At 33.4% G+C, this 14,531-nt stretch overlaps 1 protein-coding gene across 1 annotated transcript in view; it reads right to left on the bottom strand.

Moving 5' to 3' along the window:
* Positions 1 to 8,106, bottom strand: part of LOC127833554 (hemicentin-1-like) — a 168,466-nt gene extending 160,360 nt beyond the window's left edge. The window contains exons 1-6 of the mRNA XM_052358860.1: positions 8,031 to 8,106; positions 7,480 to 7,818; positions 6,207 to 6,533; positions 5,695 to 5,985; positions 4,910 to 5,206; positions 4,172 to 4,453 (exon numbers count right to left, since the gene is read on the bottom strand). Coding sequence (XP_052214820.1) covers positions 4,172 to 4,453; positions 4,910 to 5,206; positions 5,695 to 5,985; positions 6,207 to 6,533; positions 7,480 to 7,818; positions 8,031 to 8,079 — 1,585 coding nt within the window. The 5' untranslated portion in view covers positions 8,080 to 8,106. The remainder of the gene's footprint in view (positions 1 to 4,171; positions 4,454 to 4,909; positions 5,207 to 5,694; positions 5,986 to 6,206; positions 6,534 to 7,479; positions 7,819 to 8,030) is intronic.
* Between the last annotated feature and the right edge of the window lie 6,425 nt (positions 8,107 to 14,531).

The raw sequence follows: 14,531 nt of genomic DNA on the forward strand, positions 1-14,531 counted from the left end.
ACGTTACGTGATCGAATGAATAAGTTTCACTTATAAAAGTTATCAAAAATATAACGTGCCAAGTTGATGAAATTTAAAAAATATAAACGTAAGTTATGTGGGATTTTACAATTTGGAAACGGGGAAAAGTATGGTATAATTATAATTATTGTTACATACTGTGCATTGTATAAGTCATCGTACTTTGAACCGCTGGCTTGATTGCCTGAAATGTACAAACATTTATTTAGGCAAAACACACTCAGAGAGAGGATATTTATACTTTGAAAACTGATTTTATTTGCCATATTTTCTTAAAGAAGAATAACTAGTAGTTAAATACAATGAATTAATAAAGTTAATATCGGCTAGAAACGGTTTTTTGCTCCCTAACGTCAGAGTAATTATATGTACAATTCTATAATACTATATAGTGAGCAGGCATATATGGATTTATTCAACTTGGTCTATTTACCTTATTAAGTTATTATTATTTATCGATATTCTCTCTTTACATTATGCAATGCTATTGCACAAATATAAAGTTTATACATACGTTTAGATTTCTTCCATAATATAAACATCCCAAACACTATGACTATTACGACAGTTCCACCAACAGCCCCTCCCACTGCAGCCCCAATCGATGGAGAAGATCTATTATCTAATTAAATGAATAAACAAGTGTCTGTATGTTTTCGAGGTCGTTTTTAGTAAAAGTAATTAATCAATTTCTTTATAAGCATTTGCTATTGTCGGGAGTGGTCTGCAATTGCAATTCCTACTTAAACTATTCATTAATTCATTCTTTCCAAACGCAGAAATTGAAGTTCAATAACGTATGAATGTGTATATCTATTTGAATATATGCGTTTAATATTACAAAACTGTTTAACTTTTTAAATGTTGTTTTAAACACGACATCTCTGATACTAGATTATAGTTAATTTTCGATCGGTTGAACTCAAAATCGACAGGCGTATTCTTTTTCTTATGTAAATATCATACCGATTGTTAATGTTACATGGTGACATGGCACATCATTCTGTAGATATGTGCAAGGCAATATACCGCTGCATCTTCGACAATGGCAAAATTAACTTTTATAAATGTATCTAAGCAATAGTTATTAAGCAGCATCAGCATACAATTCGTATGATTATTACACCTTTAAAAAAATATTTTTAGCACAATTAATAATTATTGAAATGAGCAATAATTCAAGTAATTAAAAAAGAACATATGTGAGAAAGGAAGTATTCTTATCATAAGAGAAAAGTAAAAATCTCTTTCTATGTTCTTATGTTTAATATTGTGTTATTTACTTTCGTATGTTTTTCTTTTCTTGTCTGTATATGCGTGCATGTTTATGTATGTGTTTTGAGTATGTGTGCGCATGCGTGTGGTTAAGAGAGTTAAGAGAGAGTTGGTACTTTAAGAAACGTAAAACCACTCATTTTTGTACTTTTCTTATTTGTGTAATTGATGACTTCATACGAGTGCATGAGTAAATGAGAAAGAAAAACAAATTAATTTCCGCTCATTAGTTTTGGTAATGTAATATGGCAATACTGTTTTGAAGAACCTACTGAAAATAATCTAGTGGCCTGAATTTGAATATTTTACGGACTGGTGTTGCTTGCTTAAACAACATTAATTAACAGTCTGCATTGCGTTTACATGTATACGTCATGGTATATGTGTTCATAATAAAATGAAAAGTATTTATAATCTTGTTATTTATCTTTAATATATAGTTGTTGAAAGTCCAGAAATATTCTCAGGAGAACAATCTAATGAGATATATATATGAGATAACCATTTTCACATACAGTATAGAGAATTAGATACAATACTTTACTAAACTTGTTTAAACCAGTATAAAACCTTGCCGGGCCGTATTCATAGATCAAAACCCAAGAAACAACACAGGTTTGTAAATGAGCATTAACACATTAGCAGTGTAATTTAAATAAGAGTATTACACTATATGACATTTCTGTTTGAATTACAAATAATATACTGAGTTTCATAATACGACTGTGTGCCAGCGATTATCTACAATGTTTTAAAGAATTTGCATTAGGATAATACGTCGGATCCAATGGTATGGTTTAAGTGCACACATTCCAATTTAGCAATTCTTTCAACAGTATATCATTTAAAATAAGTATGTAGTTTTGTCATAGTGAATGATGCCCTTCAAAAACATGCTTGGAAACAGGCAAAGCTCCCACTCAGTTGAAAAGGATTTATGTCACAAATTATTTATTAGGTTTTATACTTGAATTTATATAGTTGTTTACATGCTGGTATATATGTTTGTAAACGTTCAGCCCTCAAACAGAAATACTTGAGCACGAGACACAAGTTAAAAAACTGTATTTGCATAAATCTGTTGTTTCACATGCTGGTTTATAAATTGACAAAGTGTTATCCCTGTAAAAAAATACTTTTATACTTTTTGAGTCTGGCCCGACAAAAAAAGCCAACGGGCAGATGTATGTAAAGAAGGAAGAACGTACGGAATTACAAGGGCAAAGCTATATACTCCGACTTTTAAGTTGGGTCATTTCAATGACAAAAAATTCCCACCAACATTACATTACCATTACGCACACATAACGATTTTTCAGCCAAGAAAATAATAGCGCGATGCATCTAGCAGTTGAGTCCAAATAATAGAAACGGCTTAAAGTCGAAACGTGTATGCCTTCCCTTTACGATCACATTAACATGAAGGTGTCTCGGCAGACAACATGTAAGATAAATCCGACATGCCGATCGTCACACTAACCTAATGTAGATATTAAGAAACAGTGTACGAATCTTAACAATAAGATTTAATAAGGAGTATGCATACCAGATTTGGCTCGTGTAGTCACTGTTATGACATTTGTTTCCGCGGATTTTCCAATTGAATTTTCTGCATACATTTTGAATTGATAAGAGGTTCCAGCAACCAATTCTTCAATCGATATTCGTTCGATATGTTCTAATATAGTTTTATAAGTCCATTTTTCACCCGTGTGCTGTTTATATCCAATAACGAACCATTGATCATCCCCACCGTTAAATCCCGGCTTCCATTCAACGATGACAGAGCTGTCTGTTATCGTATTTTCTGGTATACCGAATTGTTCTGGAATAGCTGGCTCTTCTGTAAATAGTTATGTTCAACAGCCTCTTAATGCCCATCCCTACTGAATCAGTGTGTGAATATGGGATCGAAATTAATGCAATTCAATATCTTAAGTTAAAGAAAAAAGCACTACGAAATACATCATATTATTACCTTTCGCTTGAATAACAAATGTCTGCTCTGAAAAACCAATTTCGTTGTCCACATCGACCGTATAGGTTGCAAAATCGTCTTTCTGTACTTGCACTATGGACAGGTTTGTCTGCAGTCTGTCTTGGGAAATTTGTATATGAATTCTTGTATTAGCATTGACAATAAACCATTCATTATTTACTTGTTTCCGCCAAATAAATGCCGATGAAGCTCTTGGAGGAGGATAAGCCACAATAGTATACGTAAGAATTACACTACTGTTAGTTTTCGTCCAAGCTTTAGGTATCGGAGGCATAAATGGAGAAGCTCGCGGTGCACCTTCAACAAATAAGATGTAACATAAGGCGACACTAATTTAATTGCAAAAAGAGATATACAACATTTGTTTATATATGCCTTATCGCAAACGTCCATAATCATAACACAAATACGTATGTTTTATAATATTGACTTACATCGGATGATGATCATTATTTCTCGAACCTGCTGGACGGCGTTGTGAATGTTCTTCCCTTGGCATTGGTAGATCCCTTTGTCAAATTCGCATCGCGCATTTTCAAGAGAAGCAGATATTGTGTTATTATGTGTTTCAGCCAGTAAATCGCTTTCATTTCGAGTATTATTTATTAGAAACATGTTAGCCACAGGGTCACTATAAGCTTCGCAGAATAATATCACAGTCTGACTTTGGTTTATAGTAATAATCCTTGCATTTTCAAATCCGTCGACAAAAAATCTCTGTATACTGGAAGGATCTACAATAAATACAAACTTATTATGACTGCAATTTTAAACACAATAATCATCATTTAACTTATTCAAATCACTTTGTTGAATATTATTTTGCAAAGTTTTGAACCATACGCACATACTCTTATTAATGTACCATTCACCTACATTGTACATCAACGTAAAACAGTGTTTCATCGTATGCCGTCTGTGGACAGCAACCTGAAGGTTCCATTGTGTTGTTTACTCTGCACTTATAAAATCCCTCGTCAGTGATTTGCATATTTGGAAACATAAGAGTTTGCTCGAACCCGACAACGCGCGTTGTCTTTACTTGTACCCACATGAAATTCGTCTTTGGTGGGTTTCCTTCGGTGTATGGACACGCGACAGACAATGTCCCGTTTTGTAACACCGTTGTATTCGCAATTGGTCGCACCGCCACTGCGACTGAAGTGAATTATAACACAGCAATAGAGTACTGTATAGTGCACCATCATTGTATCATAGACCTTGCAACACATACACATAATAAAATAGCTCTTCAGGGTGCATTAAACTAAGATTTAACTTTTTTGTATCCATGTTTCTTTCCTCGAAATTCGATGATTTTAGTGATCGGTACAATTAATCTTTAACAAAATTGGCAATTCGGACTAAAGTGAATGTTAACACATGGAATGAATAATTTATATTGAAATATCATAAGATGAGAAACACAAGTGATACGCATGAAAAAATCATAATGAAATAGCTTTACCGGATTCATTGTCCGAGAACTTGACGGATTAATATCAATGAATCTGCCTTCGAATTTGATATTTTAGTTTTCAGTACAATCAAGGTTGAAATAAAATGCAAACACAAGCCGACCACATACAAGTTAGAAATATTAACGAAACTTACATAACATGTCAAGTGTTAATATCACATTGGCATTTCCAATAATGACTTTCGGGGCTGAACTTGAGTTCATCACATTGTTGACATCCAATTTGTAAGTACCGCTAGATAGTACGTTTGGTATCGTGAAAGTTTGTCCATCTCGTTTCAGTCCGCCAGACAGCGTCCACGTGTAGTTCATTGGAGGGGGGTTGCTATTGCTGGTACAATTAATTGTTATAGATGTGTTTTTAATTGCACGTATGTAATTTGATGTTATAACATTATTTTCGATGACACACGTTGGGGTGGTCGGTGGATCTGCAAAACAACAATAATCACGGTTTATTCCTGGAATATCTTATGATTAGCTTAAACAGTATTGTGCAATAAAAACACGTTTAACCTTTGAGAAAATATCCGGTGGTTTATGAGTTATAAAATGTTAGCAGGTTTTGGTTAATGTTTGTCTTGTACCGGCTATGTATGTTATATAAAGCTGAGCTCCATATACCAACACGACAATAGCGGTTGTATTATCTGATCAAAACAGTAATTCTCATCCCAAATTGTATGGGTATTAAATACACTATGAAATGATTATCGAATGAGTACATAACAACACAACATAGGCATATGCATGATGTTAGTGGATTTGTTATTTCAAGTATAAAGACACACAAGTAATATAATTAATACGTATATTTATGTATTATACTGTAGTCAAACTAAATTATACTTACATTCAAAGTAAATTGTACTTACATACAAAGTAAATTTTACTTACATACAAAGTAAATTATACTTACATAAAATGCTAACCAGTAAAGAAGTTGCATTATTACATTTTGTTGTACTTCCGTGTGTTGGCTGCATGACACTTGTGGCCGTGCAGGTGAGCGTAATTGCGTCCGCACTTTGCATAAATTTTAGTTCAATAGCTGCGTTATTATTAACAGAGCCATTGGTTAATTTCCATGATATGTTTGGCGTTGGATTCCCAGAAGAGGTGCATTCCAGCGATACAGAGCTATTTTGTATCACAGTAATGGTGTCAACAATCACATTCTTGTACAGAACTTTTGGTGTGGATGGGGCGACTTTAACGAAGCGAAAGTAAAAGGGAAATAGAATAAGAACATAAATGTCTGCGCTAACAAAGCATATTTGATTAAATACAACTTACTTTTAAAACGAAGAAAGTTTGAAAATTCAAATAAATGTTAATGTACGTGCATATTTTGCAATAATAAAAATATTTTTAATTATTTACATTATGATTATTTTAAACTAACGTTCAAGTACAATACTGAATACTTACCCAACACGTCAATACGGAGTTTCCTGTCGGATATGATTGGCCCGTATCCATTGGTGACGTTGCAGTATATAAATGACCCATGCTGTTGCAGTGAAGGAGTAATTGTCAGAGTGCTTGTCGTCCGGTCTCCTGCTACATTACTAATGCCTCCTTTAGTAATTTTTTCATCGTCGGTGTAATCCAAAGGTGTGACTTTATCCATATACCAAGTAATGATTGGGGTAGGACGACCCTCTGATGATTCACATTTGATGAAGCTGATTGATACGTTTTGTAACACAGAAATTACTGGTAGGTCTGGAGTCAACTTAACACTGATCACAGGCACTAATCGAATAAATATAATATTAGTTATTAATCTCTTACATACTTGATCGTGTTTTTCGCACAGAAAAAAATGAAGAATTATAGAATGCTGTGCCTAAAACAATGGTCAGTTAATACAAAGTTACTTGTGTGTGCCATCTTCAAAGTAAACTTACATAATGTATGGAGCCCTGATTGAACTTTTTACCTTTTTGCTACAATCCACAAGATAAACATGTACATCACAGAACCACAGATGATATCTTTTAAACTTTTTTGCATTGGTATTTTTCAAATAACTAATGATTCATATTTCCTCAAATTCATATTTATTTCATGCATCAATTGGATGATTCAGGCGATTGTGTTTTATCTCATATAATTATATTAAATAAGCAAACTTTGCACGCATGTATGTACAAGTATATCTATATTTTTCTTTAAGCCAATTTATTATGGAAAAACCAATTATTGAACAAGGTTGACAATGTTAAGACTATTATATTAAAAAGTAGATCAACATAACTGTTGTGTTAGCGTTTATAGGTTCAAAATAAACATTTAATGTCGTAAAGGTACACAGTTAATTATTAATCAACAAAAACAGGTGTTATATATTCAAGGAGAAAATACAAGATCTGTCATAATTTATATATATGAGCCTCGCTCTGTGAAAACTGGGTTAAATGCATGTAAGTAAAGTGTCGTACCAGATTAGCCTGCACAGTCCTCACAGGCTAATCAGGATAACACTATCCGCCTAAATTGGATCTTGGATTTTTGGTAAGAAGATACTTCCTTTAAACAAAAAATACCATTTATACGTATAGCAAAGGCGTTTTTGGACGTTACTTTACGCACATGCATTAAGCCCCGTTTTCCCAGAGCGATGCTAATATTTATTTTACTGGAGAAAAACACTATTGGAAATGAGGGGATAAATAAATCAATATGGATTTTTATTTACCTGCCACAGCAATTGTTAATTCCTGACTGAAACTCTGCGGGCTTGTAACAGCGGAACACTTCCATTTGTCTCCATCATTGTTTCGTGATACGGATATCAGGGTGCAGGTAAACGTGGATCCTGCACAGTCACACCCAGCAAACATGTCAGGTAAAGGTGTATGGTCGAACAAGCATGTGCTGCCTGTGGAAGCTGCCAGAACATTGTCAAATTGACTACCATCCACTGGCTTCCGCCACCATATCACAACATTCGATTTTGATTGAGTGCATGTCAACTTTAATGCACCATTAGCATCCACGAATGTTGCATTTGAAAGCAATTCTGGACTTTGCGAACCTATTGAACACAAACGCAGACACAAACCTTTAAGCTTTATTTGAAATGGTAACATGATACATGATTTAAAAGAAATAAATACGAGTGAATCCATTATTAAAACTGTTAATAATAACCATTTTATATTTTAGGACAAAATTTCAGTAGGCTAAATGAAAATATAGTTTCTTTATTACAAATGTTCATTGTTGTAGAAGTTAAGATTTATTTACCTACAGCATGTATATATCCAATACAGATCAAAACGGTAGATCTTAACATCTTTTCTTTCACACAGTCAAACACGACAAAACAAGAAAGTCACCCAAAGCATACACAATTTGTACAATTATATCAGACTCGGCTTACAAAATATCATCGTAGCAATAATTTATTTTTCAGAACCTCTTTGCAACAGAGTTGATTGTTTTTATTTGAGTGAATTCTGGTTAAAAAATTTAAAATAGTGTTACTCAAAGCTACAACACAAGGACTCTTCAACAACAATACAATTTAATAGTTTATTCACCTACGCGTTGGTTAATATTATAATTAATGTGTAGTAGAAGCAGCAGCAGCAGCAGTAGTAGTATTAGTAGTATTGGTTGTAGTAGTAGTAGTAGTAGTAGTAGTAGTAGTAGTAGTAGTAGTAGTAGTAGTAGCAGTAGTAGTAGTAGTAGTAGTAGTAGGAGTAGTAGTAGTAGTAGTAGTAGTAGTAGTAGACTAGTAGTAGTAGACTAGTAGTAGTAGTAATAGTTGTTGTTAAAATATTAAGTGTAGTAGTAGTAGTAGTAGTAGTAGTAGTAGTAGTAGTAGTAGTAGTAGTAGTAGTAGTAGTAGTAGTAGTAGTAGTAGAAGTAGTAGTAGTAGTAGTAGTAGTAGTAGTAGTAGTAGTAGTAGTAGTAGTAGTAGTAGTAGTAGTAGTAGTAGTAGTAGTAGTAGTAGTAGTAGTAGTAGTAGTAGTAGTAGTAGTAGTAGTAGTAGTAGTAGTAGTAGTAGTAGTAGTAGAAGTAGTAGTAGTTGTTGTAGTAGTAAGAGTATTAGTAGTAGTAGTAGAAGACGTAGCAGCAGCAGCATCAGCAGCAGCAGTAGTAGTAGTAGTAGTAGTAGTTGTAGTAGTAGTAGTAGTAGTTGTAGAAGTAATAGTATTAGTAGTAGTTCTTTTAGTAGTAGTAGTAGTAGAAGCAGCATCAGCAGCATCAGCATCAGCAGCAGCATCAGCAGTAGTAGTAGTAGTAGTAGTAGTAGTAGTAGTAGTAGTAGTAGAAGTAGTAGTAGTAGTAGTGGTAGTAGTAGTAGTAGTAGTAGTAGTAGTAGTAGTAGTAGTAGTAGTAGTAGTAGAAGTAGTAGTAGTAGTAGTAGTAGTAGTAGTAGTAGTAGTAGTAGTAGTAGTAGTAGTAGTAGTTGTTGTTGTAGTAGTAGTAATACAAGTATTTGTAGTAGTAGTAGTACAAATAGAAGTGGTATCATTATTATGATTACTTTGTTTCATAATATTCGTGACTGTGTTGAGCTGTAAACATGTTCAAATTTTTGATAAGGTACAAGCGATTAAGTGCAATTTTATAAGTTAAACTACATTTTGCACTGCAAAACATATGATTTCGGTCTGATGATATATCCAAGTAAATGTTTTCTTGAATATGCAGAACTGGTGAAACATATGTTTGTCCTGATTTGCCACATAAAATAACCAAGTGTAAGCGTGTTTATTGAAAAAACTGAGAGCATTTTCCAGTACATTAATGATAATTTAATATACTGCAAAAAAGTTGAACATTTTCTGAATCCATATCAACTCATCTCTAGTTAATGGTATATTTCAATGTAAATCATGTACACCTAAATGCTTGTTTAACATAATGACTAATTAACATTTTTATTATTTCGCAAATTTGCTTGTAAGATCATATTGTCAAAAAAAATATATGAAAATTAAACGTTTTTCGCATGCTTCTTTGTGAATGTTTAGTTCAAGGAAAATACGCCCGTTCCAGGTTATGAAGCGTCCGATCATCATGGCAATTTTAATTCAACTTGATAGAAAATGTTCTCAAACTGAACTTTGTTAAATTAAAAGGTGATGAGACGTTTTTTGAGAAATTATATTATTAAACGTATTGCGTTATCAACCCTCGCGGAGAGATTTGACTGGAACCAGCATAGCTGGATCAAATCCCTGCCTACATAATCAACCACGTGTCGATAGCCGATCCACGTGGTACACTAATTTGCATATTGTTATTTTGACTTTTTTACAAATTTTTTTTTTTGTTTATATCATTAACCTAAACCTATTCACTATTTTCAAAATATATTGTAACAAAATGGTACTTCTTTTCATAATAAAATACTTTAGCAAACAAAACAATCGAATTCCTCCCGAATCTGGAACGACAACCATGCGTGGAGACAATCTCCACGCAGAGTTGTCGTTCCTTGCTCTCACATACACCTCTGCGTAAGGCTCAGCATGCCATTTTGTCTACCAAATAGGTAAAACCGAACAAACGCATTCAATGTATAGTTGAGTGGATATTAAGATCGCATGCATTAAATTACGAAATATGACTTTGAAATTAACGATAAATCGTGCAAAAACTTGTGAGTTTTAATGCAACTCATTGGAACTATTTTATTGCCCATTTCCACAGATGGAATCATTCCACGCACTTCACAAATGTAAACAATTGAACATATTTTTTATTGAGTGACGTTAGGCATTGCTTCGACGTATTTATGTATGGTGGTTTCTTAACATCAAAAAAACACATCAATTTTATAATAATGAATTAAGACTGATATAAGATATCATGTTATGAGATGGTTTTCTTTTAAGCAGTGAAATCATTGTAACCGTCGTGCAAGAGATTGTTTAGTAAACTGTAACCTCAATGATGAACGCTTGGAATGATCATGACATGAATGAGACGCTTTCTGAGCCCAACACAGAGGTGAATGTAATGTAACCGTCGTGCAAGAGATTGGCGTGGAGATTGTTGCGTTATAATTGCCTTTGTATGTATATTTAGGTAGAACGTCGTACAAAGTTTATTTGACCAAGCTTTTATCATTTTTATGTCAACGATGATTTGTACGTAAAATCATGCACTGAGTAGCGGGTGTTAACAAGAATTTTAATTAAATGCTATTTTTTCAGTTTCATTAATCATATATTTGAGAAGTGTTTGTGCATATTATTGAAAAATTACAGATAATAATACTTGGTTTAAACACTATTTATTTAGTTCATTGAAAGTACATATAAGCAATACAATACAAACATACATATTATATTTGAGCAATATGCTAGGCAGGTAGACTTGCAGTATTGCTTTGCATAAAGTCTGTAGAATACAATTGGACAGAATTGAGAAGGAAGCTCGAGGCTTATACTATGTCTCTCTTCTGTCAGTTAGAAGCGCTGCTGTAATGGTGTAAACAACCAAACGTATAACAACTATTTAAAGACATGTCAAAATTACGAACAATATATTACAGTGATAGATTATTGCATACTGGTTAGAAATGTAAAATTAATATAAACTATAATACAAAAATTATAACAGAGTAATGTAGATAGCATAAGAGCTAATAAGTGGAGAAGGAAAGGGATAGCAGTGGAAGAGTAAAGTTTCAGAATTAGAGAAGTTGCGGTAAGAAAGGAAGCAGTTGCGGGAACGGGGCATCGTTAGCAGAATATGGTTTGTTCCTGAGATAGAAATGGGTTAGAATCTATGGCTATCTCGGATGTAAGACTGAACATGTTTGAATATTAATGAATTAACTTCATATGAGCCGTCTTTAACACCGAAAAAAAGAAGTTGCAAAGTAAAGATAATAATACTTGCATGTGATTTATTTGTTTCGTTGGGGAAAGTTTAAAAGTTTACAGTTTTTAAAGAGTAAACAAACCAACGCCTTTGCCTTCTATATAGCAATAACGTAACATATCAGATATCACCATGTACTATGGAATCGTATCTCAGTAAATTTTGTTCCTATGTAAATAACTCATTCTTTCTCATCACAATGATAATCTCCATGCAGATTAAAAGCTATATTAAATCCTTCCAGATCTGTATTAAATTCTAATATGAAGGCCGTTTTCTTATGTATTATGCAAATCATGTATATATTGTGTATATGGTTTGCATTAAAAGACTAATTTAATAAAACAACAAAATAAAGACATTAAATCTTATCAAATGACACCAATATTTGAGGTCGCCATAGTCATGGTGTTCAACGAAGCCATGGTATTATATAGGAACCAGTGTGCAATACATATATGAGTATAAATGGTATTTGTTAGTAAATAGATGACATTTATGTTTGAAATCACAAATCCATTTAATGTAACTGTCTTGTTAGTATGTAAAACATAATTAAATTGTATTTACACTACCGACATGTATACATATACACTTATTTATGATAGTTTGTTTGTTACAAATGCTTACTATTAAGTCATGAATTTAACAAGTAAATAATTGTGTAAACTAGATATTCAAGCTTCTAACATTTTGTTCACATAAATTGTCCATAAATTAGCCATAACTACATATTCTACGTGCAATTCATCATATAATCGATGATTATTAACCTTTATGTAACAAGGAAAGAAATCAAATACGATTTATGTTATTCCAAGAAGGTGCAGGTTCTTCTTTCTTCGTAAGAAGGTACAGTTTCTTCGTATATGTACTGATCTGTACCATGGCACTTGTGCATAAATTGTAACCACATATTTATGCAAATATAATACGCAGTATCGATACATCGTCTTTATATCGATAACAAGACGTTTAAATATGTGCATATATTAATAAACCTAATTTAATGACATCGCACCAGGAAGATACACCGTTTTGTAATACACTTAACCTGGGTGTGCTTATTACCTGTCGAAACTAAAAAGAATTTACTCATCGCAAAGAAATTTAAACCTTAAATCATTTAATATTTATTCAAGATTACCGCGTCGTTTTCTTCTGAAAATTGAGCATCCCGATCTAAACATTCAATATGTCAGAAAGAAATTTCGTCACACATATGCGCACACTTTCCCTAACAGGTATTAATATATGTTAATCTTATCAAGTTCAGTGTCAATTAATAAAAAAAATGTTAAATCAATCGGAGCTTATGTATGATTCTCCTCTACGGATTCAAGCATGCATTATTTAATGTGTAAACAATCATGTTGATGTTTTTTCTTAAAATTATAAACAAATGCTATATTTATTGCAAACAACTACAATGACATTGTTTGTATAATTATCAGTAATTTCAGGGGTCGTTTGCATTGATTCGGTCTCTATACACACTCATAAACACACTTGGACCCCTACAAGAATCCAAACATAACACTTTTCTGCAATATACAAATTCGTTGACACTCCCCTACTATTCTTGCTCTCAGTACCTTACACTCAAACTATGCTTATATCAATCTGTGGTCTTCAATAACCTGTATAAGGGGTTCAAAGTATGCAATAAGCAAACACAAGACTCAAAGCTTCGTGGGACATAGCAATCAAATGCCCTACCGTGATCCTTAAGATGTGTAGGTTCGAGGCTCGCGGAATCGTCACCATCTATATCGCAATAATTCCCCGCTCCAGGAAAGGTTTATTAATGAGCTGATTGCATTAAAAAAATACCAACCACTGTCCATGCATCACAGGCTCTATGGCGCCAAACGTGTGAATTATATCGTGTATGTACCGACGGGAGCTACGTCTAATTTAGCAGTTACGAGAGCATTAACAAAGTGCAATGACTATTCAATTATTGTATTTCTAGTTATGCCACTTGTACACTGCATCTCGTTTATATTACATCAATTAAACTATGAGGTCCCCGTGGAGTATATTATATGTTGTCCGCCTAGCGATGGCATGGGTTCGATCCACACTGTGGGAGCGTTCTTTAGATCTCCCCCATAGACACCAAGTACTGGTTATAGTCCCAGGAAACCGTTGGCTTGCTTAGCAATCGAGATAAAATAAATAGGTTTAATCTAATAAGTTAATAAGTTATTACCGCGACCAACTGATTCAATTAAAAATATGCTTGCCATAAAATATGCCTGCCCCTTCGATTTGAACCCTCGAAGTCTACAAAATAAAGATTGCGCGCTGCTAACACTTCGCCACGTAGCCTTTCAAATTATATGCTAGTTGAGACGCTATGTCGGTAATAAACGTTAACAAAAATACCATCGATGAAAAGCGTTACAAACGTATATTATATATATTATATTTTCCGATATTTATTGATGCTAATCGATTAACGAACTAATATGTTTAACATTAATTTCTTAGTCAGGGGTGTGATTATGATTAGTATGCATACGTTTTTTGTATGTTTGCGGGTTTTTAATCAAACGATTGCTAGAAATTATCATTTTACAAAACTGTTAACAATTTCTCAAATTGACCGTTCTACGCAACCATCCAAGTGCGATTTAAAACATATCACTTCAGTATACAGCGATTCAATAGACTCAGAATGTTAAAGCTTTTATCGAAGTCATAACCATCCCATTAACACAAGAACATGATTGCGAACTCGGTATAACTACCCTTATATAGGAACGCGTCATGTCGTAATGTCGCCCTACATACTTAAACCAGTGTTACTGTAAGATATTTGGTTTATGCCAGACCTTCAATACTGTATACATAGTCAAGAAAGGATCGGGTACCCGAGTACACAATATTGATTCA

The sequence above is a fragment of the Dreissena polymorpha genome, chromosome 6 (assembly GCF_020536995.1).
Source record: "Dreissena polymorpha isolate Duluth1 chromosome 6, UMN_Dpol_1.0, whole genome shotgun sequence".
Classification (NCBI taxonomy): Eukaryota; Metazoa; Mollusca; class Bivalvia; order Myida; family Dreissenidae; genus Dreissena; species Dreissena polymorpha.